Source organism: Carcharodon carcharias, chromosome 4, assembly GCF_017639515.1.
Source record: "Carcharodon carcharias isolate sCarCar2 chromosome 4, sCarCar2.pri, whole genome shotgun sequence".
Classification (NCBI taxonomy): Eukaryota; Metazoa; Chordata; class Chondrichthyes; order Lamniformes; family Lamnidae; genus Carcharodon; species Carcharodon carcharias.
The window spans coordinates 84,534,965-84,559,278 of NC_054470.1; the positions used below are offsets into that span (position 1 = coordinate 84,534,965).

At 49.8% G+C, this 24,314-nt stretch overlaps 1 protein-coding gene across 1 annotated transcript in view; it reads right to left on the minus strand.

Annotated features, from left to right (window-relative positions):
* Positions 1 to 24,314, minus strand: part of LOC121276856 (SH2 domain-containing adapter protein B-like) — a 414,259-nt gene that overhangs the window by 229,780 nt on the left and 160,165 nt on the right. Inside the window, exon 5 of the mRNA XM_041185426.1 lies at positions 21,577 to 21,696. Coding sequence (XP_041041360.1) covers positions 21,577 to 21,696 — 120 coding nt within the window. The remainder of the gene's footprint in view (positions 1 to 21,576; positions 21,697 to 24,314) is intronic.

A 24,314-nucleotide genomic window follows, 5' to 3' on the forward strand; every position in this document is an offset into this window, starting at 1 on the left:
ACAGTGAGTGAGACAGTGACAGTGAGTGAGAGAGACAGTGACAGTGAGTGAGAGAGACAGTGACAGTGAGTGAGAGAGACAGTGACAGTGAGTGAGAGAGACAGTGACAGTGAGTGAGAGAGACAGTGACAGTGAGTGAGAGAGACAGTGACAGTGAGTGAGAGACACAGTGACAGTGAGTGAGAGACACAGTGACAGTGAGTGAGAGACACAGTGACAGTGAGTGAGAGACACAGTGACAGTGAGTGAGAGACACAGTGACAGTGAGTGAGAGACACAGTGACAGTGAGTGAGAGACACAGTGACAGTGAGTGAGAGACACAGTGACAGTGAGTGAGAGAGTGAGAGACTGAGAGAGTGAGAGACAGTGACTGTGAGTGAGAGAGAGTGACAGTGAGTGAGAGAGATTCAGTGAGAGTGACAGTGAGTGAGAGAGAGTGACAGTGAGTGAGAGAGACAGTGAGTGAGAGAGAGTGACAGTGAGTGAGAGAGAGTGACAGTGAGTGAGAGAGAGAGTGACAGTGAGTGAGAGAGAGAGTGACAGTGAGTGAGAGAGAGAGTGACAGTGAGTGAGAGAGAGAGTGACAGTGAGTGAGTGAGAGAGTGACAGTGAGTGAGTGAGAGAGTGACAGTGAGTGAGAGAGTGACAGTGAGTGAGAGTGACAGTGAGTGAGAGAGTGACAGTGAGTGAGAGAGTGAGAGACTGAGAGAGTGAGAGACAGTGACTGTGAGTGAGAGAGAGTGACAGTGAGTGAGAGTGACAGTGAGTGAGAGGGAGAGATTCAGTGAGAGTGACAGTGAGTGAGAGTGACAGTGAGTGAGTGAGATGACAGTGAGTGAGAGTAACAGTGAGTGAGAGAGAGTGACAGTGAGTGAGAGAGAGTGACAGTGAGTGAGAGAGAGTGACAGTGAGTGAGAGAGAGTGACAGTGAGTGAGAGAGAGTGACAGTGAGTGAGAGAGAGTGACAGTGAGTGAGAGAGAGTAACAGTGAGTGAGAGTAACAGTGAGTGAGAGAGAGTGACAGTGAGTGAGAGAGAGTGACAGTGAGTGAGAGAGAGTGACATTGAGTGAGAGTGACAGTGAGTGAGAGAGAGAGTGACAGTGAGTGAGAGAGAGAGTGACAGGGAGTGAGAGAGAGTGACAGTGAGTGAGAGTGACAGTGAGTGAGAGAGTGACAGTGAGAGAGAGAGTGACAGTGAGTGAGAGTGAGAGTGACAGTGAGCGAGAGTGAAAGTGAGTGAGAGAGAGAGTGACAGTGAGTGAGAGTGACAGTGAGTGAGAGAGTGAGTGAGAGTGAGAGTGAGAGTGAGAGTGAGTGAGGGTGAGAGTGACAGTGAGTGAGAGTGACAGTGAGTGAGAGAGTGAGTGAGTGAGAGAGTGACAGTGAGTGAGAGAGTGACAGTGAGTGAGAGAGTGACAGTGAGTGAGAGAGTGACAGTGAGTGAGTGAGAGAGTGACAGTGAGTGAGAGAGTGACAGTGAGTGAGTGACAGTGAGTGAGAGAGAGTGACAGTGAGTGAGAGAGTGACAGTGAGTGAGAGAGAGAGTGACAGTGAGTGAGAGAGAGAGTGACAGTGAGTGAGAGAGAGAGTGACAGTGAGTGAGAGAGAGAGTGACAGTGAGTGAGAGAGAGAGTGACAGTGAGTGAGAGAGAGTGACAGTGAGTGAGAGAGAGTGACAGTGAGTGAGAGAGAGTGACAGTGAGTGAGTGAGAGAGTGACAGTGAGTGAGAGAGAGAGTGACAGTGAGTGAGAGAGAGAGTGACAGTAAGTGAGAGAGTTACAGTGAGTGAGAGAGAGAGTGACAGTGAGTGAGAGAGAGAGTGACAGTGAGTGAGAGAGTGACAAGAGTGAGTGAGAGAGTGACAGTGAGTGAGTGAGAGAGTGACAGTGAGTGAGAGAGTGACAGTGAGTGAGAGAGTGACAATGAGTGAGAGAGTGACAGTGAGAGAGTGACAGTGAGTGAGAGAGTGACAGTGAGTGAGAGTGACAGTGAGTGAGAGTGACAGTGAGTGAGAGTGACAGTGAGTGAGAGTGACAGTGAGTGAGAGTGACAGTGAGTGAGTGTGACAGTGACAGTGAGTGAGAGTGACAGTGACAGTGAGTGAGAGTGACAGTGACAGTGAGTGAGAGTGACAGTGAGTGAGAGAGAGAGTGACAGTGAGAGAGAGTGACATTGAGTGAGAGAGTGACAGTGAGTGAGAGAGTGACAGTGAGTGAGTGACAGTGAGTGAGAGAGTGACAGTGAGAGAGAGTGACAGTGAGAGAGAGTGACAGTGAGTGAGAGAGTGACAGTGAGTGAGAGAGTGACAGTGAGTGAGAGAGTGACAGTGAGTGAGAGAGTGACAGTGAGTGAGAGAGTGACAGTGAGTGAGAGAGTGACAGTGAGTGAGAGAGTGACAGTGAGTGAGAGAGTGACAGTGAGTGAGAGAGTGACAGTGAGTGAGAGAGTGACAGTGAGTGAGAAAGAGAGTGACAGTGAGTGAGAGAGAGTGACAGTGAGTGAGAGAGAGAGTGACAGTGAGTGAGAGAGAGAGTGACAGTGAGTGAGAGAGAGAGTGACAGTGAGTGAGAGAGTGACAGTGAGTGAGAGAGTGACAGTGAGTGAGAGAGTGACAGTGAGTGAGAGAGTGACGGTGAGTGAGTGACAGTGAGTGAGAGAGTGACAGTGAGTAACAGTGAGTGAGAGTGACAGTGAGTGAGAGAGAGAGTGACAGTGAGAGAGAGAGTGACAGTGAGTGAGAGAGAGAGTGACAGTGAGTGAGAGAGAGAGAGTGACAGTGAGTGAGTGACAGTGAGTGAGTGAGTGACAGTGAGTGAGTGAGTGACAGTGAGTGAGTGAGAGAGTGACAGTGAGTGAGAGTGACAGTGATTGAGAGAGTGACAGTGAGTGACAGAGTGACAGTGAGTGAGAGAGTGACAGAGAGTGAGAGAGTGACAGAGAGTGAGAGAGTGACAGTGAGAGCGAGTGACAGTGAGAGAGACTGCCAGTGAGTGAGAGTGAGTGGCAGTGAGTGAGAGTGAGAGTGACAGTGAGTGAGAGTGAGTGAGAGTGACAGTGAGTGAGAGTGAGAGTGAGTGACAGTGAGTGAGAGTGAGAGTGACAGTGAGTGAGAGTGAGAGTGACAGTGAGTGAGAGTGAGATTGACAGTGAGTGAGAGTGAGAGTGAGTGAGAGAGTGACAGTGAGTGAGAGAGTGACAGTGAGTGAGAGAGTGACAGTGAGTGAGAGAGTGACAGTGAGTGAGAGAGAGAGTGACAGTGTGTGAGAGACAGAGTGACAGTGAGTGAGAGAGAGAGTGACAGTGAGTGAGAGAGAGACTGACAGTGAGTGAGAGAGAGAGTGACAGTGAGTGAGACAGTGACAGTGAGTGAGAGAGTGACAGTGAAAGAGAGAGTGACAGTGAAAGAGAGAGTGACAGTGAAAGAGAGAGTGACAGTGAGTGAGAGAGTGACAGTGAGTGAGAGAGAGAGTGACAGTGAGTGAGAGAGAGAGTGACAGTGAGTGAGAGAGAGAGTGACAGTGAGTGAGAGAGAGAGTGACAGTGAGTGAGAGAGAGTGACAGTGAGAGAGTGACAGTGAGTGAGAGAGAGAGTGAGTGAGTGAGTGAGAGTGACAGTGAGTGAGTGAGAGTGACAGTGAGTGAGTGAGAGTGACAGTGAGTGAGTGAGAGAGTGACAGTGAGTGAGTGAGAGAGTGACAGTGAGTGAGTGAGAGAGTGACAGTGAGTGAGAGAGTGACAGTGAGTGAGAGTGACAGTGAGTGAGAGAGTGACAGTGAGTGAGAGAGTGACAGTGAGTGAGAGAGTGACAGTGAGTGAGTGAGAGAGTGACAGTGAGTGAGTGAGAGAGTGACAGTGAGTGAGTGAGAGAGTGACAGTGAGTGAGTGAGTGACAGTGAGTGAGTGAGAGAGTGACAGTGAGTGAGTGAGAGTGACAGTGAGTGAGAGAGTGACAGTGAGTGAGAGAGACAGTGAGTGAGAGAGTGACAGTGAGTGAGTGACAGTGAGAGAGTGACAGTGAGAGAGTGACAGTGAGTGAGAGAGTGACAGTGAGTGAGAGAGTGACAGTGAGTGAGAGTGACAGTGAGTGAGAGTGACAGTGAGTGAGAGTGACAGTGACAGTGAGTGAGAGTGACAGTGACAGTGAGTGAGAGTGAGAGTGACAGTGAGTGAGAGTGACAGTGAGTGAGAGTGACAGTGAGTGAGAGAGAGAGTGAGTGAGAGAGAGAGTGACAGTGAGTGAGAGAGAGAGTGACAGTGAGTGAGAGAGAAAGTGACAGTGAGTGAGAGAGAAAGTGACAGTGAGTGAGAGAGAGTGACAGTGAGTGAGAGAGAGAGTGACAGTGAGTGAGAGAGAGAGTGACAGTGAGTGAGAGAGAGAGTGACAGTGAGTGAGAGAGAGTGACAGTGAGTGAGAGAGAGTGACAGTGAGTGAGTGAGAGAGTGACAGTGAGTGAGAGAGAGAGTGACAGTGAGTGAGAGAGTGACAGTGAGTGAGAGAGTGACAATGAGTGAGAGAATGACAGTGAGTGAGAGAGTGACAGTGAGTGAGAGAGTGACAGTGAGTGAGAGACAGTGACAGTGAGTGAGAGTGACAGTGAGTGAGAGTGACAGTGAGTGAGAGTGACAGTGAGTGAGAGTGACAGTGAGTGAGAGTGACAGTGAGTGAGAGTGACAGTGAGTGAGAGTGACAGTGAGTGAGAGTGACAGTGAGTGAGAGTGACAGTGAGTGAGAGTGAGAGTGACAGTGAGTGAGAGTGACAGTGACAGTGAGTGAGAGTGAGAGTGACAGTGAGTGAGAGAGAGTGACAGTGAGTGAGAGAGAGAGTGACAGTGAGTGAGAGAGAGAGTGACAGTGAGTGAGAGAGAGAGTGACAGTGAGTGAGAGAGAGAGTGACAGTGAGTGAGAGAGAGAGTGACAGTGAGTGAGAGAGAGTGACAGTGAGTGAGAGAGAGAGTGACAGTGAGTGAGAGAGAGTGACAGTGAGTGAGAGAGAGAGTGACAGTGAGTGAGAGAGAGTGACAGTGAGTGAGAGAGAGTGACAGTGAGTGAGAGAGAGTGACAGTGAGTGAGAGAGAGAGTGACAGTGAGTGAGAGAGAGAGCGACAGTGAGAGAGAGTGACATTGAGTGAGAGAGTGACATTGAGTGAGAGAGTGACAGTGAGAGAGAGAGTGACAGTGAGAGAGAGAGTGACAGTGAGTGAGAGAGTGACAGTGAGAGAGAGTGACAGTGAGAGAGAGTGACAGTGAGAGAGAGTGACAGTGAGAGAGAGAGTGACAGTGAGAGAGAGAGTGACAGTGAGAGAGAGAGTGACAGTGAGTGAGAGAGTGACAGTGAGTGAGAGAGTGACAGTGAGTGAGAGAGTGACAGTGAGTGAGAGAGTGACAGTGAGTGAGAAAGAGAGTGACAGTGAGTGAGAGAGAGTGACAGTGAGTGAGAGAGAGAGTGACAGTGAGTGAGAGAGAGAGTGACAGTGAGTGAGAGAGAGAGTGACAGTGAGTGAGAGAGAGTGACAGTGAGTGAGAAGGAGACAGTGAGTGAGTGAGAGAGTGACAGTGAGTGAGAGAGTGACAGTGAGTGAGAGAGTGACAGTGAGTGAGTGACATTGAGTGAGAGAGTGACAGTGAGTGAGAGAGTGACAGTGAGTGAGAGAGTGACAGTGAGAAACAGTGAGTGAGAGTGACAGTGAGTGAGAGAGAGAGTGACAGTGAGTGAGAGAGAGAGTGACAGTGAGTGAGAGAGAGAGTGACAGTGAGTGAGAGAGAGAGTGACAGTGAGTGAGAGAGAGAGTGACAGTGAGTGAGTGAGTGACAGTGAGTGAGTGAGTGAGTGACAGTGAGTGAGTGAGAGAGTGACAGTGAGTGAGAGTGACAGTGATTGAGAGAGTGACAGTGAGTGAGAGAGTGACAGTGAGTGAGAGAGTGACAGAGAGTGAGAGAGTGACAGAGAGTGAGAGAGTGACAGTGAGAGCGAGTGACAGTGAGAGAGACTGACAGTGAGAGAGACTGACAGTGAGTGAGAGTGAGTGGCAGTGAGTGAGAGTGAGAGTGACAGTGAGTGAGAGTGAGAGTGACAGTGAGTGAGAGTGAGAGTGACAGTGAGTGAGAGTGAGAGTGAGATTGACAGTGAGTGAGAGTGAGAGTGACAGTGAGTGAGAGTGAGAGTGAGATTGACAGTGAGTGAGAGTGAGAGTGAGAGTGAGTGAGAGAGTGACAGTGAGTGAGAGAGTGACAGTGAGTGAGAGTGACAGTGAGTGAGAGAGAGAGTGACAGTGTGTGAGAGACAGAGTGACAGTGAGTGAGAGAGAGAGTGACAGTGAGTGAGAGAGAGAGTGACGGTGAGTGAGAGAGTGACAGTGAGTGAGAGAGTGACAGTGAGTGAGAGAGTGACAGTGAGTGAGAGAGTGAGAGTGAGTGAGAGAGTGAGAGTGAGTGAGAGAGTGACAGTGAGTGAGTGAGTGACAGTGAATGAGAGAGTGACAGTGAAAGAGAGAGTGACAGTGAGTGAGAGAGTGACAGTGAGTGAGAGAGAGAGTGACAGTGAGTGAGAGAGAGAGTGACAGTGAGTGAGAGAGAGAGTGACAGTGAGTGAGAGAGAGAGTGACAGTGAGTGAGAGAGTGAGTGACAGTGAGTGAGAGAGTGACAGTGAGTGAGAGAGAGAGTGACAGTGAGTGAGAGAGTGACAGTGAGTGAGAGAGAGAGTGACAGTGAGTGAGAGTGACAGTGAGTGAGTGAGAGTGACAGTGAGTGAGTGAGAGAGTGACAGTGAGTGAGTGAGAGAGTGACAGTGAGTGAGTGAGAGAGTGACAGTGAGTGAGTGAGAGAGTGACAGTGAGTGAGAGAGAGAGTGACAGTGAGTGAGAGAGAGTGACAGTGAGTGAGAGAGAGTGACAGTGAGTGAGAGAGTGACAGTGAGTGAGAGAGAGAGTGACAGTGAGTGAGAGAGTGACAGTGAGTGAGTGAGTGACAGTGAGTGAGTGAGAGAGTGACAGTGAGTGAGAGAGAGAGTGACAGTGAGTGAGAGAGAGAGTGACAGTGAGTGAGAGAGAGACAGTGAGTGAGAGAGAGAGTGACAGTGAGTGAGAGAGTGACAGTGAGTGAGAGAGTGACAGTGAGTGAGTGACATTGAGTGAGAGAGTGACAGTGAGTGAGAGAGTGACAGTGAGAAACAGTGAGTGAGAGTGACAGTGAGTGAGAGAGAGAGTGACAGTGAGTGAGAGAGAGAGTGACAGTGAGTGAGAGAGAGAGTGACAGTGAGTGAGAGAGAGAGTGACAGTGAGTGAGTGAGTGACAGTGAGTGAGTGAGTGAGTGACAGTGAGTGAGTGAGAGAGTGACAGTGAGTGAGAGTGACAGTGATTGAGAGAGTGACAGTGAGTGAGAGAGTGACAGTGAGTGAGAGAGTGACAGAGAGTGAGAGAGTGACAGAGAGTGAGAGAGTGACAGTGAGAGCGAGTGACAGTGAGAGAGACTGACAGTGAGAGAGACTGACAGTGAGAGAGACTGACAGTGAGAGAGACTGACAGTGAGTGAGAGTGAGTGGCAGTGAGTGAGAGTGAGAGTGACAGTGAGTGAGAGTGAGAGTGACAGTGAGTGAGAGTGAGAGTGACAGTGAGTGAGAGTGAGAGTGAGATTGACAGTGAGTGAGAGTGAGAGTGACAGTGAGTGAGAGTGAGAGTGAGAGTGACAGTGAGTGAGAGTGAGATTGACAGTGAGTGAGAGTGAGAGTGAGAGTGACAGTGAGTGAGAGTGAGATTGACAGTGAGTGAGAGTGAGAGTGAGAGTGAGTGAGAGAGTGACAGTGAGTGAGAGAGTGACAGTGAGTGAGAGTGACAGTGAGTGAGAGAGAGAGTGACAGTGTGTGAGAGACAGAGTGACAGTGAGTGAGAGAGAGAGTGACAGTGAGTGAGAGAGAGAGTGACGGTGAGTGAGAGAGAGAGTGACGGTGAGTGAGAGAGTGACAGTGAGTGAGAGAGTGACAGTGAGTGAGAGAGTGACAGTGAGTGAGAGAGTGAGAGTGAGTGAGAGAGTGAGAGTGAGTGAGAGAGTGACAGTGAGTGAGTGAGTGACAGTGAGTGAGAGAGTGACAGTGAGTGAGAGAGTGACAGTGAGTGAGAGAGTGACAGTGAGTGAAAGAGAGAGTGACAGTGAGTGAGAGAGAGAGTGACAGTGAGTGAGAGAGAGAGTGACAGTGAGTGAGAGAGTGAGTGACAGTGAGAGAGTGACAGTGAGTGAGAGAGTGACAGTGAGTGAGAGAGTGACAGTGAGTGAGAGTGACAGTGAGTGAGTGAGAGTGACAGTGAGTGAGTGAGAGTGACAGTGAGTGAGTGAGAGAGTGACAGTGAGTGAGTGAGAGAGTGACAGTGAGTGAGTGAGAGAGTGACAGTGAGTGAGAGAGAGTGACAGTGAGTGAGAGAGAGTGACAGTGAGTGAGAGAGAGTGACAGTGAGTGAGAGAGTGACAGTGAGTGAGAGAGAGAGTGACAGTGAGTGAGAGAGTGACAGTGAGTGAGTGAGTGAGTGACAGTGAGTGAGTGAGAGAGTGACAGTGAGTGAGTGAGTGACAGTGAGTGAGTGAGAGAGTGACAGTGAGTGAGTGAGAGAGTGACAGTGAGTGAGAGAGTGACAGTGAATGAGAGAGTGACAGTGAGTGAGAGAGTGACAGTGAATGAGAGAGTGACAGTGAGTGAGAGAGTGACAGTGAGTGAGAGAGTGACAGTGAGAGAGTGACAGTGAGAGAGTGACAGTGAGAGAGTGACAGTGAGAGAGAGAGTGACAGTGAGTGAGAGAGTGACAGTGAGTGAGAGAGTGACAGTGAGTAAGAGAGTGACAGTGAGTGAGAGTGACAGCGAGTGAGAGTGACAGTGAGTGAGAGTGACAGTGAGTGAGAGTGACAGTGACAGTGAGTGAGAGTGACCGTGAGTGAGAGTGAGAGTGACAGTGAGTGAGAGTGAGAGTGACAGTGAGTGAGAGTGACAGTGAGTGAGAGAGAGTGACAGTGAGTGAGAGAGAAAGTGACAGTGAGTGAGAGAGAGAGTGACAGTGAGTGAGAGAGAGAGTGAGAGTGAGAGAGAGTGACAGTGAGAGTGAGAGAGTGACAGTGAGTGAGAGAGTGACAGTGAGTGAGAGAGTGACAGTGAGTGAGAGAGTGACAGTGAGTGAGAGAGTGACAGTGAGTGAGAGAGTGACAGTGAGTGAGAGAGTGACAGTGAGTGAGTGACAGTGAGTGAGAGAGAGAGAGTGACAGTGAGTGAGAGAGAGAGTGACAGTGAGTGAGAGAGAGAGTGACAGTGAGTGAGTGAGTGACAGTGAGTGAGTGAGTGACAGTGAGTGAGTGAGTGACAGTGAGTGAGTGAGAGAGTGACAGTGAGTGAGAGTGACAGTGATTGAGAGAGTGACAGTGAGTGAGAGAGTGACAGTGAGTGAGAGAGTGACAGAGAGTGAGAGAGTGACAGAGAGTGAGTGACAGTGAGAGCGAGTGACAGTGAGAGAGACTGACAGTGAGAGAGAGTGAGTGGCAGTGAGTGAGAGTGAGAGTGACAGTGAGTGAGAGTGAGAGTGACAGTGAGTGAGAGTGAGAGTGACAGTGAGTGAGAGTGAGAGTGAGAGTGACAGTGAGTGAGAGTGAGAGTGACAGTGAGTGAGAGTGAGAGTGAGAGTGAGAGTGAGAGTGAGAGTGAGAGTGAGAGTGAGTGAGAGTGAGTGAGAGAGTGAGAGTGAGTGAGAGAGTGACAGTGAGTGAGAGAGTGACAGTGAGTGAGAGAGTGACAGTGAGTGAGAGAGTGACAGTGAGTGAGAGAGAGAGTGACAGTGAGTGAGAGAGTGACAGTGTGTGAGAGAGAGAGTGACAGTGTGTGAGAGAGAGAGTGACAGTGTGTGAGAGAGAGAGTGACAGTGTGTGAGAGAGAGAGTGACAGTGTGTGAGAGAGAGAGTGACAGTGTGTGAGAGAGAGAGTGACAGTGTGTGAGAGAGAGAGTGACAGTGTGTGAGAGAGAGAGTGACAGTGTGTGAGAGAGTGACAGTGTGTGAGAGAGTGACAGTGTGTGAGAGACAGAGTGACAGTGAGTGAGAGAGAGTGACAGTGAGTGAGAGAGAGAGTGGCAGTGAGTGAGAGAGTGACAGTGAGTAAGAGAGTGAGAGTGAGTGAGAGAGTGAGAGTGAGTGAGAGAGTGACAGTGAGTGAGAGAGTGACAGTGAGTGAGTGAGTGACAGTGAGTGAGAGAGTGACAGTGAGTGAGAGAGTGACAGTGAGTGAGAGAGTGACAGTGAGTGAGAGAGTGACAGTGAGTGAGAGAGAGAGTGACAGTGAGTGAGAGAGAGAGTGACAGTGAGTGAGAGAGAGAGTGACAGTGAGTGAGAGAGAGAGTGACAGTGAGTGAGAGAGAGAGTGACAGTGAGTGAGAGAGAGAGTGACAGTGAGTGAGAGAGAGAGTGACAGTGAGTGAGAGAGAGAGTGACAGTGAGTGAGAGAGTGACAGTGAGTGAGAGAGAGAGTGACAGTGAGTGAGAGAGTGACAGTGAGTGAGAGAGTGACAGTGAGAGAGTGACAGTGAGAGAGTGACAGTGAGAGAGTGACAGTGAGAGAGTGACAGTGAGAGAGTGACAGTGAGAGAGTGACAGTGAGTGAGAGAGTGACAGTGAGTGAGAGAGTGACAGTGAGTGAGAGAGTGACAGTGAGTGAGAGTGACAGTGAGTGAGAGTGACAGTGAGTGAGAGTGACAGTGACAGTGAGTGAGAGTGAGAGTGACAGTGAGTGAGAGTGACAGTGAGAGAGAGAGTGACAGTGAGTGAGAGAGAGTGACAGTGAGTGAGAGAGAAAGTGACAGTGAGTGAGAGAGAGAGTGACAGTGAGTGAGAGAGAGAGTGACAGTGAGTGAGAGAGAGAGTGACAGTGAGTGAGAGAGAGTGACAGTGAGTGAGAGAGTGACAGTGAGTGAGAGAGAGTGACAGTGAGTGAGAGAGAGTGACAGTGAGTGAGAGAGTGACAGTGAGTGAGTGACAGTGAGAGAGAGAGAGAGTGACAGTGAGTGAGAGAGAGAGTGACAGTGAGTGAGAGAGAGAGTGACAGTGAGTGAGAGAGTGACAGTGAGTGAGAGAGAGTGACAGTGAGTGAGAGAGAGTGACAGTGAGTGAGAGTGACAGTGAGTGAGAGAGTGACAGTGAGTGAGAGAGTGACAGTGAGTGAGAGAGTGACAGTGAGTGAGAGAGAGAGTGACAGTGAGTGAGAGAGTGACATTGAGTGAGAGTGGGAGAGTGAGAGAGTGACAGTGAGTGAGAGAGAGTGACAGTGAGTGAGAGAGAGTGTGACAGTGAGTGAGAGAGAGTGTGACAGTGAGTGAGAGAGAGAGTGACAGTGAGTGAGAGAGAGAGTGACAGTGAGTGAGAGAGTGACTGTGAGTGAGAGAGAGTGAGATTCAGTGAGAGTGACAGTGAGTGAGAGAGTGACAGTGAGTGAGAGAGTGACAGTGAGTGAGAGAGTGACAGTGAGTGAGAGAGTGACAGTGAGTGAGAGAGTGACAGTGAGTGAGAGAGTGACAGTGAGTGAGAGAGAGAGTGACAGTGAGTGAGAGAGAGAGTGACAGTGAGTGAGAGAGAGAGTGACAGTGAGTGAGAGAGAGAGTGACAGTGAGTGAGAGAGTGACATTGAGTGAGAGAGGGAGAGTGAGAGAGTGACAGTGAGTGAGAGAGAGTGACAGTGAGTGAGAGAGAGTGTGACAGTGAGTGAGAGAGAGTGTGACAGTGAGTGAGAGAGAGAGTGACAGTGAGTGAGAGAGAGAGTGACAGTGAGTGAGAGAGAGTGACAGTGAGTGAGAGAGAGAGTGACAGTGAGTGAGAGAGAGAGTGACAGTGAGTGAGAGAGAGAGTGACAGTGAGTGAGAGAGAGTGACAGTGAGTGAGAGAGAGAGTGACAGTGAGTGAGAGAGAGAGTGACAGTGAGTGAGAGAGAGTGACAGTGAGTGAGAGAGAGTGACAGTGAGTGAGAGAGTGACAGTGAGTGAGAGAGTGACAGTGAGTGAGAGAGTGAGAGTGAGTGAGATAGTGACAGTGAGTGAGAGAGAGTGACAGTGAGTGAGAGAGTGACAGTGAGTGAGAGTGACAGTGAGAGAGTGACAGTGAGTGAGAGAGAGAATGACAGTGAGTGAGAGAGAGAGTGACAGTGAGTGAGAGAGAGAGTGACAGTGAGTGAGAGAGAGAGTGACAGTGAGTGAGAGAGAGAGAGTGACAGTGAGTGAGAGAGAGAGAGAGTGACAGTGAGTGAGAGAGATAGAGAGTGACAGTGAGTGAGAGAGAGAGAGAGACAGTGAGTGAGAGAGACAAATAGAGAGTGACAGTGACAGTGAGAGAGAGAAAGAGAGACCGAGCGACAGCGAGAGGGCGAGCGACAGCGAGAGGGCGAGCGACAGCGAGAGGGCGAGCGACAGCGAGAGGGCGAGCGACAGCGAGAGGGCGAGCGACAGCGAGAGGGCGAGCGCGCAAGGGCGAGGGCGAGCGCGCAAGGGCGAGGGCGAGCGCGCAAGGGCGAGGGCGAGCGCGCGATGGCGAGGGCGAGCGGGCGAGGGCGAGCGGGCGAGGGCGAGCGGGCGAGGGCGAGCGGGCGAGGGCGAGCGGGCGAGGGCGAGCGGGCGAGAGCGAGCCGGCGAGGGCGAGCCGGCGAGGGCGAGCGGGCGAGGGCGAGCGGGCGAGGGCGCGAGCGGGCGAGGGCAAGAGGGCGAGGGCAAGAGGGCAAGAGGGCGAGGGCAAGAGGGCAAGAGGGCGAGGGCGAGAGGGCGAGGGCGAGAGGGCGAGGGCGAGAGGGCGAGGGCGAGAGGGCGAGGGCGAGAGGGCGAGGGCGAGAGGGCGAGGGCGAGAGGGCGAGGGCGAGAGGGCGAGGGCGAGAGGGCGAGGGCGAGAGGGCGAGGGCGAGAGGGCGAGGGCGAGAGGGCGAGGGCGAGAGGGCGAGAGGGCGAGGGCGAGAGGGCGAGAGGGCGAGGGCGAGAGGGCGAGGGCGAGAGGGCGAGGGCGAGAGGGCGAGGGCGAGAGGGCAAGGGCGAGAGGGCAAGGGCGAGAGGGCAAGAGGGCAAGGGCGAGAGGGCACGAGGGCACGAGGGCACGAGGGCACGAGGGCACGAGGGCACGAGGGCACGAGGGCACGAGGGCGAGGGGGCGAGGGGGCGAGGGGGCGAGGGCACGAGGGCGAGGGGGCGAGGGGGCGAGGGGGCGAGGGGGCGAGGGCACGAGGGCACGAGGGCACGAGGGCACGAGGGCACGAGGGCACGAGGGCACGAGGGCACGAGGGCGAGGGGGCGAGGGGGCGAGGGGGCGAGGGGGCGAGGGGGCGAGGGGGCGAGGGGGCGAGGGGGCGAGGGCACGAGGGCGAGGGGGCGAGGGGGCGAGGGCACGAGGGCGAGGGGGCGAGGGCACGAGGGCGAGGGGGCGAGGGCACGAGGGCACGAGGGCACGAGGGCGAGGGGGCGAGGGCACGAGGGCACGAGGGCACGAGAGGGCGCGAGGGCGCGAGGGCGCGAGGGCGCGAGGGCGCGAGGGCGCGAGGGCGCGAGGGCGCGAGGGCGCGAGGGCGCGAGGGCGAGAGGGCGAGAGGGCGCGAGGGCGAGAGGGCGAGAGGGCGAGAGGGCGAGAGGGCGAGAGGGAGCGCGATAGGGCGTGTGGGCGAGAGGGGGAGTGGGCGAGAGGGAGAGGGCGAGCGCAAGAGGGCGAGGGCAAGAGGGAGAGCGCAAGAGGGAGAGCGCAAGAGGGCGAGCGTGAGGGCGAGCGCGAGAGGGCGAGAGGGCGAGGGCGGGAGGGCGAGGGCACGAGGGCACGAGGGCACGAGGGCACGAGGGCACGAGGGCACGAGGGCACGAGGGCACGAGGGCGCGAGGGGGCGAGGGGGCGAGGGGGCGAGGGGGCGAGGGGGCGAGGGGGCGAGGGGGCGAGGGGGCGAGGGGGCGAGGGGGCGAGGGGGCGAGGGGGCGAGGGGGCGAGGGCACGAGGGCGAGGGGGCGAGGGGGCGAGGGCGCGAGGGCGAGGGGGCGAGGGCACGAGAGGGCGAGAGGGCGAGAGGGCGAGAGGGCGCGAGGGCGCGAGGGCGCGAGGGCGAGAGGGCGAGAGCGAGCGCGAGAGGGCGTGTGGGCGAGAGGGGGAGTGGGCGAGAGGGAGAGGGCGAGCGCAAGAGGGCGAGCGCAAGAGGGCGAGCGTGAGGGCGAGCGCGAGAGGGCGAGAGGGCGAGAGGGCGAGAGGGCGAGAGGGCGAGAGGGCGAGAGGGCGAGAGGGCGAGAGGGCGAGAGGGCGAGAGGGCGAGAGGGCGAGGGCGCGAGGGCGCGAGGGGGAGCGCGCGAGGGGGAGCGCGCGAGGGGGAGCGCGCGAGGGGGAGCGCGCGAGGGGGAGCGCGCGAGGGGGAGCGCGCGAGGGGGAGCGCGCGAGGGGGAGCGCGCGAGGGGGAGCGCGCGAGGGGGAGCGCGCGAGGGGGAGCGCGCGAGGGGGAGCGCGCGAGGGGGAGCGCGCGAGGGGGAGCGCGCGAGGGGGAGCGCGCGAGGGGGAGCGCGCGAGGGGGAGCGCGCGAGGGGGAGCGCGCGAGGGGGAGCGCGCGAGGGGGAGCGCGCGAGGGGGAGCGCGCGAGGGGGAGCGCGCGAGGGGGAGAGAGCGTGAGAGAGAGCGTGAGAGAGAGCGTGAGAGAGAGCGAGGGAGAGCGTGAGGGAGAGCGTGAGGGAGAGCGTGAGGGAGAGCGTGAGGGAGAGCGTGAGGGAGAGCGTGAGGGAGAGCGTGAGGGAGAGCGTGAGGGAGTGAGAGAGAGCGTGAGAGAGAGCGTGAGAGATAGCGTGAGAGAGAGATAGCGTGAGAGAGAGATAGTGTGAGAGAGAGATAGCGTGAGAGAGAGCGTGAGAGAGAGAGAGAGCGTGAGAGAGAGAGCGTGAGAGAGAGCGTGAGAGAGAGCGTGAGAGAGAGCGTGAGAGAGAGCGTGAGAGAGAGCGTGAGAGAGAGCGTGAGAGAGCGTGAGAGAGCGTGAGAGAGAAAGAGAGCGTGAGAGAGAGAGCATGAGAGAGAGAATGAGAGAGAGAGAGTGAGAGTGAGAGAGTGAGAGTCAGTGAGAGAGAGAGAGTGACAGTGAGTGAGAGAGTGAGAGAGAGAGTCAGTGAGTAAGAGAGAGAGTCAGTGAGTGAGAGAGACAAGGAATCAATGAATCATCTGCAAAATTTTAAAATCATAGAGGCAGGAACCCTCAAAACATGTAAGAAGTATTTAGCTGCTGCTGCAATTGCTTCATGAGTGGCATGAACAGACGCATGCTTTTAGCATCCTCCTCCCTCAGTGTAATCTTGTACGCATTTTCCAGTTGCCCCAATCCTGTTACGGGCTTTGGGAATTCTTTTTTATGCTTGGAACCTTGATGGCTGACCGTGTCAATTTTTTGTAAAAGGTTAAGATCGATGCAGGGTTTTCGGCAGAGCAGTGAACAATCCTGGTTGTGGACCACGAATAGGGTCTCCCGGATTCTTTTGTCTTTGTACCTGAGTGTCACCTGTAGGGTACCTTTCACCGGGAGTTTGATGCCTCCTGGTCTCTACAGGTGCATTGTGAGTGGCATCAACCATTGGGTCACCAGCCATTTTTCTTTGTCTGATAGGACCGTAACATTGGCTCCCATGTCCAACTTTGTGAGATAGTCATTAACTGAGACATTCATCCAGAATGAACATCCAGAATCTTTGAACTCACCCAAGAAGCATGGTTGTGTGTCCTCTTGGTGTATTGTCTCGACCTCCTCAATCCTCTTGGGATCTTCTGTGCATTTTGATAATTTAGCTTTGGATAGCTTCCCAAAGTATCCTATTTGGTTACATTGAAAGCATTGAGCTGAAATTGCTGGACTTTAATCATGCCATGCTCCACATGGTCGCTCTACTGGTCGGTTAGGGTATTGCTTCCCTTGGCTGGGAGTGCCAGTGTTTCTCAGAGTCAGAGTTATATAGCACAGAAACTGGCCCTTCGGCCCATTGTGTTTGTGTCAGCCATCAAGCACCTATCCATTCTCATCCCATTTTTCAGCACTTGACCCGTAGTCTTGTATGTTATGGCATTTCAAGTGCTCATCTAAATACTTCTTACATGTTTTGAGGGTTCCTGCCTCTATGATTTTAAAATTTTGCAGATGATTCTTTGGTTCCTTGTCCAGCTATTACATCATCGGCCACCAGGCTCACCAAATAAGCAGTGTTCAGCTTCTGTCTTTTTATACAGACCTGATGCATTCATATATCTTTCTCCAAAGCCTCCAATTTTGTGATTGATCTGGACCTAGGATAAGTCCAAATTCATCTGGAAGAGTGTGTTTCTGATTCTTGATTAAAATGTTTAAAGTGCAGGTTCAGCCTGAAGAGGTTTCAAGAATGTAAGATAGTGTTACTGTACGCATCTACACAAAGGGTTTTCTCACCCTTGATGGCTTTGGTGGACTACTACAGTATTAGCATTGGCAATCTCAGCATTTAAAGTTTTCAACAATGACTGCCTGGATTGACTGGTTAGAGTCTTCCCCACTTTAGCGCAATATTCTCAGGTCTTGGAAGCATCGAATCCTGGTTTTTGCTGAGTTTGTAAAACTGCCTATTCAGTCGTGATTAATTTTTAAATAATAGTAATGTTTGGAGCGAGCTCGGTGCCACCTGTTCAGGTGCCAAATCGGGAAACGGGTTTTTTTATTCTTTCATAGGATGTGGGCTTCACTGGCTAGGCCAGTGTTTATTGCCCAAGCCTAATTACCCTTGAGAAAGTGGTGTTCAGCTGCCTTCTTAAACCGTTGCAGTCCATGTGGTGCAGGTACACCCACAGTGCTGTTAGAGAGGGAGTTCCAGGATTTTGACCCAATGCCAGTGAAGGAACGGCAAAATAGTTACAAGTCAGAATGCTATGTGGCTTGGAGGGGAACTTGCTGGTGTTCCCATGTATCTGCTGCCCTTGTCCTTCTAGGTACTAGAGATCACGGGTTTGGAAAGTGCTGTCAAAAGAACCTTGGTAAGTTGCTGCAGTAGACATTGCTGCCATTGTGTGTTGGTGATGGAGAGAGTGAATGATTAAGGTGGCTGATTGGGGTGCCAATCAAGTGGGCTGCTTTGTCCTGGATTGTATCAAGCTTCTTGAATGTTGTTGGAGCTTCACTCTAGTGGAGAGTATTCTATCACACTCCTGGCTTGTGCCCTGTAGATGGTGGACAGGATATGGGGAGTCAGAAGGTAAGTTACTCTCCACAGAATTCCTAGACTTTGACCTGCTCTTGTAGCCACAGTATTTATATGGCTGGTCCACTTCAGTTTCTGGTCAATGATAGCCCCCAGGATGTTGATAGTGAGGATTTCAGCAATAGTAATGCCTTTGAATGTCAAGGGGTGATGGTTAAACACTCTCTTGCTTCTAAGACTGTGATTTAAAAGGTAATTTCTGACCACTGCATGATTACACTTTTTTCTGGACTTATGCTTATCAGGAACTTTAAATTTTTGGTTCAATCCTGCTATGTCTTCTGACTCTACACATGCTAGGTATTGAAACTAGACTTCCATGAGATCCGATGGAGTCTTCTGCTGCAGTGAGGAATTTAATTTCTGCCTTCAGCTTCCAAGAATTTATTTGGAGCTTTTCTCTGGAGATTTCCATCTGCACCTTAGCTTCTTGAGTTCAGAATGCTTCTTTGATTTTTCCTTCACTTTTCCAGGATTTTAATTTTCTTCTGCAGTTGCTGCAAGGTTTTGAGTTGCTCCATTCGCTGCCACCATATTATAAGGTGTTAGGCGGAGTTGAGTAGATCTTATGAAGATATTCGTGGTCTTAGGTGGTTCAACAATAAGTGATTATTAATATATATATATATATATATATATATATACTTACATACACAGGTACAGTAAAGGTCTACACTTCGGAGCTATCTCCATGCTTGCTTCTACACACGGCTCTGTCCAACACTACATTGACTCCTGGGTGCAAGTAATGTGTTCTCTTACATCACTATGTAGACAGTACTGTACTCAGTCCCATGTTAAACCTTTATGTGCCAGACCCTTATAGTACAATGTGGTCTCCTAAAAATAGAGCCAAACACAGACTGGGTGACCACTTTGCTCAGTCCGCAAGGATTCCCTACTTTGTTTCCACTCTGACTTTGCTGTCCCTGGCTTGCTACAGTGTTCCATTGAAGCTCAATGCAAGCTCAAAGAAGAATATCTTTTCTTTCGACTCAGCCTTCTGGACTCAACATTAAATGCAACAATTTTAGATCATAACCTCTACCTCCATCTTGTTCATGTGTAATTTTTCTAGTTTGTTTTTTTTCCTGGTCTCTTTCTAAATTAGTTTACTTTGCATTCCAATGGCTGCTGTATAGTTGTTCACATCTCATTTGGCCACACATTTCGTTTCTTTATCCATTTTCATTGCTTGACAGGGGATTGGAACCAGAGAGAGAATTCAGCTCGGAAAAAAAACAAAATAGTAATTGGGAGGAAGAAAAGTAGTCAGGGAAGTTGGATGGCAACAGAAACAAAAGGGTAAAACAGGGTCAAAATACAGAAAAATGCTAAAAAAGTAAATTAAAGGTGCTACATCTGAATGCATGCAGCATTCGCAACAAGCTAAATGAATTGACTGCATAAATAGAAGTAAAGGGTATGATCTATTTGCCATGACCAAACTGGGAACTGAATGTTCAAGGGTATTCAACATTTAGAAAGGATAAGCAACAAGGACAAAGGTGTGGTGTCGTGCTGTAAAAAAGGATGAGATCAATACATTAACGAGAGTGGGTCTTAGATTGGAAGATCAAGATATCTAATCAGTTTGGGTGGAGCTAAGAAAAAGCAAGGGGCAGCAAACATTGGCGGGGTCAATACTTGAAGCACGGTGCATGGCTTCAGAATCTTGGAGTACTGCAACAAGTTCTGGGATAGAGACACACATTCAAAAGGGCCAGGTTACATCTTAACAGGACTGGAAGTATTGTCAACTTGGGGAGGTTCACTTATGTGGTTGGGAAGGGTTTAAACTAAATTGACAGGAATCAGTATTTAGAAGTAGAAAAGGTTAATAAGATGCAGAAAGAAGTGTGTGTGTTGGACAATGAGAGAGAAGGAATTAGATAGGAGCAGCCTTAGGACTACAAGGAACAAAAGACATGTTTGGAATATGTAAAGACTCAAAGAGTAGTGAATAAGGTAGCTGAACTACAAGCACAAACAGTGATTTAGGAATTTGATATTGTGGTAATAATGGAAACCTGACTTAAAAATGGCGAGGACTGGGCACTAAATATTCAAGGTCACAAAGTGTTCAGAAAAGAAAGCAAAGGGAAAAAGGAAGGTGCGTGGTCGTACTTATTAGGGTAGACATTATAGTATTGGAAAAAAGGGATGTCCTTGATGGGGCAGGGACAGAATTCATTTAGTTAGAGTTCAGAAGCAAGAATGTTATGTTCATGTCACTGGAGGCAACCAAAGGTCTCCAAATAATGAGGGAGGAAGGGGGAGAGAGAGAGAGAGAGAGAGAGAGAGAGTGAAAGAAAAGCAAATCTGCAAGGGAATCATGGAGATGTGTAAAACCTATACGTGGTGCTATGGAGGACTTTAGTTACCCAAAAATCAATTGGGATAATGTTAGGATAAAGGATGAGGAGGCGAAAGGAATTCTGAAACATCTTCAGGGGAATTTCCTTGACCAGTACATTCTCAGTGTAACTCAGATGAAGACATTGCTGGATCTGGTGCTGGGGAGTGAGGTGGGTCAAATGGACCAAATGCCTGTGGGGGAACATGGGGTAAAAGTGTCATTGTATTATAAGGTTTAGATTAGTAATTGAGTAGAGCAAGGAATAATCCAAAGTAGAGCTTCTAAATTGGAAGGCAGCTAACTTCAATGAAGTGAAAGATGATTTAGCCAGGATAAAATGGACAAAGGCCTGAAAGGAAAAACTGCAGTGGTGATCTTTAAGGAGGGCCTTGTATCCGTGCCATCTTTGAGGCCACTATTTCCACCTCCATAACATTACCCGACTTCACAGAATTGTTACAGCACAGGAGGCCCTTCAGCCCATTGTGCCTGCACTTGCTCTCCAAATGAGCAATTCACTTAGTGCCATTCCCCGTCTTCTCCCCGTAACGCCGCACATTCTTCCATTTCAGACAATTATCTAATTTTCTTTTGAATGCCTTGATTGAACCTGCCTGCGCCACATTCTCTGGCAAAGCATTCTTAGTTCATCATTTCTGACTTCATTATCTCTAAGCTTGACTATCCCAATGCACTCCTGGCTGTGTCCTACATTCTACCCTCCATAAACTTGTTATCCAAAACTCTGCTGCCTTAACTCGCAGCAAGTCCTCTTCCCCTATCAACCAACTCTATGTTCATTGACCTACTTGGCTCCCAGTCAAGCAACAGCTCAACTTTAAAATTCTCACCCTTGTTTTCAAATCCTTTCATGCCCTTGCCACTTCCCATCTCTGTAATTTCCTTTACCCACACAACCCTCTGAGATATCTGTGTTCCTCCAATTTTGGCCTTGTGAATCCTCAATTTTAATTGGCTCCAACATTGGTGGTCATGTCTTCAGTTGCTTAGGCCCCAAGCTCTTGACTATCCCTAAACCTCTCTGTCTCTCTGGCTTACTTCCCTTCTTTAAGGTACACCTTAAAGCCTACCTCTTTGATTTAGCTTTTGGCAATCTATCCCAATATCTCCTTAAGTGGTTCAGTGTCATAATTTGTTTTATAATGCTCCTGTGAAGTGCCTTAAGGTATTTCCTTATGTTAATGGTGCCATATAAGTTTTTTGTTGTTATTGCTGATACCAAACAACTGGCTTCCATTTCCTGTGATGGAGCAACAAAGAAAGAGAAGCTCCGAAGTCTTGCTGCTAGAACTGATTGTTCATGAGTGTTGAACTACAATCACAAGAGTATTAATTGACCCTTTAAAAAAAATGGCTGCAGCACCTTCTGAAGAGGCGAGAGAAGTGACCTGGGGTGGGGGTGGTGTTGAACAACCAGAGGTATGAATAATGCAGGCACAGTTGTCCCACAGACATATTTAGGGAGGTAGGAAAGAAATTAATAAACTGGACCTCAAAGGTCTGGATTACTGTTGGTGTCACATGCTGCTAAGTACAGAAATAATGCAGATGAATGCTTGGCTGGAGAGATTATATATGAGGCAGGGCTTTAGATTCTCAGGTGCACTGGAACTGATTCTGGTTGAGATGGGGATCTGTGCAAACCAAGTGGCGCCAATATCGTTGCAGGGACACTTACTCATGTTGTTGGGGAGGGTTTAAACTAGTTTGGCAGGGTCATGGGAACCCGGGTCTAGATTCAGAAGAGAATAAAACCAAAGGTGGAAATGGTTTAAAAAAAATTGGTAATTCAGTATGGTGGAGAAATATATTAATATAGGGTCGGGGTGCATAACAAAAGATACATGTTCAGGAAGAGTGATTGTGCCATTTAGACATCAATATCTCGGTTCTGCAGGTTACAAAACAATGACTGCAATCGTTTGCACCTATGCCGAACTTTATTGTAAGTTATAGTCAACAGTTTAACACGATTCCACTTACTTCAGTGAAAGTGAGTAATCATTCTTGTTGCTTTGACTATTTCGGATGAGATAGCTGCACTCTTTACGCAATCGTAGAAGATTTTCTGCATCTGTTCTGCCAATGGCCCCATGATACCATCTATGAGAGAAAATGTGCAAAGGAATCAAAATACTGAGTTACTGGCAAATGGAAACCCTTTTCATATGACAATTCAGGAAAAGTCAGGAATGGGGTTGTTACATTTTTTCACAAAGTACATTTTATTGACTACTTCAGACAAAGAAAAAATACTTGTTGCTGGATATTATGCTCTCCCGCTAGCGGGTTTGAAGGTGGGGGTTATCACATAAAATCCAGTAGGTGGTCTTCCTGCTGCCTACTCACCCACCCCTTACTGTCTGAAGTTTTAAGCAGTTGTGGGGCAGGTGTCGATGGCCCACCCGCCCTTGGGACTATTGAGGTTGTCAGGTGGCCAATTAATGGCCACTTAAGGGCCTCATCCTGCCCCTGCCGGTATTTCACCTGAGGCAGTGGGAGGCCCACACCATGTGTGAAGCTTGTCACCTTTAACTGTTCAGGCTGGTGTTGAGGAAGGTGGTCGGGGAAACAGGAATTGGGCCCTGCCCCCACTCCCATCACCAAGGCAATTGACCCCGGACTTACCTGAGCTCTTTGGTGTGGTGGGACTGCCTATAGCCCCAGCTGCCCAGCCATGGCCATCACTCCTGGCTGGTGCTGCTGGAACTTAAGAGCTGCTGGTCATCCGATTAACTGGGAGCTCTCTAAGGCATGTCTTCCTCCTGAAATGAGGTGGGAAGTCTTGCCTTAAAGCAAGTTACTCCTAACATTAAATTGATGTGGGGTAGCTTTTGGGACCATGGATGGGCACCCCCACCCCACCCTTTCAGCTTGAAGGGTAGGAGTGGGGAGCAGGGTGCTGAGACTATGGTGCCCCATAAAATCATGCCCCATAAAATCATGCCCCATTTAATGTGAAATTTTTGATTTAGATCGAGCAAGCTGCAGGATGGAAGGAGGTCACATACCCAAGAACTTTCTGCCTGATGAGGTAGCAGGAGCTAGATAATCAGCAGGATGCCCCAAGACTCCCCTTTAAGGGTGCTTGCAAATGTGATATGAAAGCCCTAAACATTGATTATTGCATCTGAAAGTCACTAGCTGACGACAGTGGAAAATGGCGACACTTTGTGGGCTGGCATGCACCATGATGACAGTGGCTATAGTGCCAACATTTAAAATAATAACCTGAAATGACACATTGAGGGGACTTGACAGGGTAGATGCTGAAAGAATGTTTCCCCTTGTGGGAGAGACTAGAACGAGGGCACAAAGTTTTAAAATGAGGGGTCTCCCATTTCAGATAGAGATGTGAAGAAATGCTTTTGTTTAGAGGGTTTGGAACTCTCTTCTCCAGACAGCAGTAGAGACAGGGTCATTGAATAATTTTAATGCAGAGGTAGATAAATTCTCAACTAACAAGCGAGTCAAAGATTATTAGGCACAGGCGGCAAGTGGAGTTAAGGCCATAATCAGATCAGCCATGATTTTATTGAATGGCAGCGCAGGCTCAAGGGCTGGAATAGCCTACTCCTGCTCCTAAATGGTATGTTGAGAGAATGAAAGTAAGCAGCACCACTATACAAGTACTATGCAAGCAGGAGCATTTCCAATCCAGTAAAAAAATGAGGGATTTAAAATGAATGCGCATTTTGTCTTATTTGGTCTAAGGAGATTACCATTGGGAATTTTGGAGTAAACAACCTCAAAAAGCACCTGGAAACTTACAAGCATGTCAGTTGGGCTATGACCTCGAAAATGCAACAAGTCAATAACAGGCTTTCTTAGCCCAGGTCAGCAGGTGTAAGATTAGAAAGTTACAAATGCTGAAGTGCTTTTTCAGCGAACCATTTGCATTTGCAGATCATATCCCCAAACTCACTAACATTTTCTGATTCTAATATTGTAAAAGCATTTTCCTGTGCAAAAAGTGTGAGAACTAATATGAAATAGATCATTCCCAGTCCAGAATCTGCGGCAAAGTTTTATCAGCTGTGCAAATAGTCTAGCCTGCTAGAAACGCAAATCTTCCCAATCCTGACTAATAATTGCTAAACCTGAAACACTTCAAGGGATGTCACTGTAACCTTAAACTGATATTGCAACTTGGTGCTAACTGGCAGGATTTTCTAAAACATTTTTCTGTCAACCATTGTTAGATGCAGTATTGTGAACAACTCTGACCTATCAAAAGTTAAATAATCTACAAATAAAGTTTATGCTTGAAAAAAAGTATCAAATCATTTATTTCCCAAATCTCTTGATTTTTTTGAGTTTACCTCTTGCTTTATAAGGCAGTAGGGGTTGACATGAATGTGATTTGGATAAGCTCAGGTTTACTGAGGGTGGAATTTGTGAAGCCATCCAGGAGTGTACTAAAGAAGCTGAGTCGCAGGGTAACAAAAGAATGGATGTAGATTTCAGCAGCAAATGAGATGAGGCAGGAGTGGAGACAGGTGATATTCGGAGGTGGAAGTAAGTGATCTTGGTAACGGAGAGGATATGGAGCAGGAGCTCAGCTCAATATCAAACAGGATGGAGGCTGTGAACTGCCCAGTTCAGCCTCAGATAGTAGCAAGGGAGGGAGATGAAGTTGGTGTATAGGGAACTTAGTAGAGCTCTGGTCTAATATTTAATTAAATCAGATTTTTTGCTCATCTAATAATGCAAGCAACATG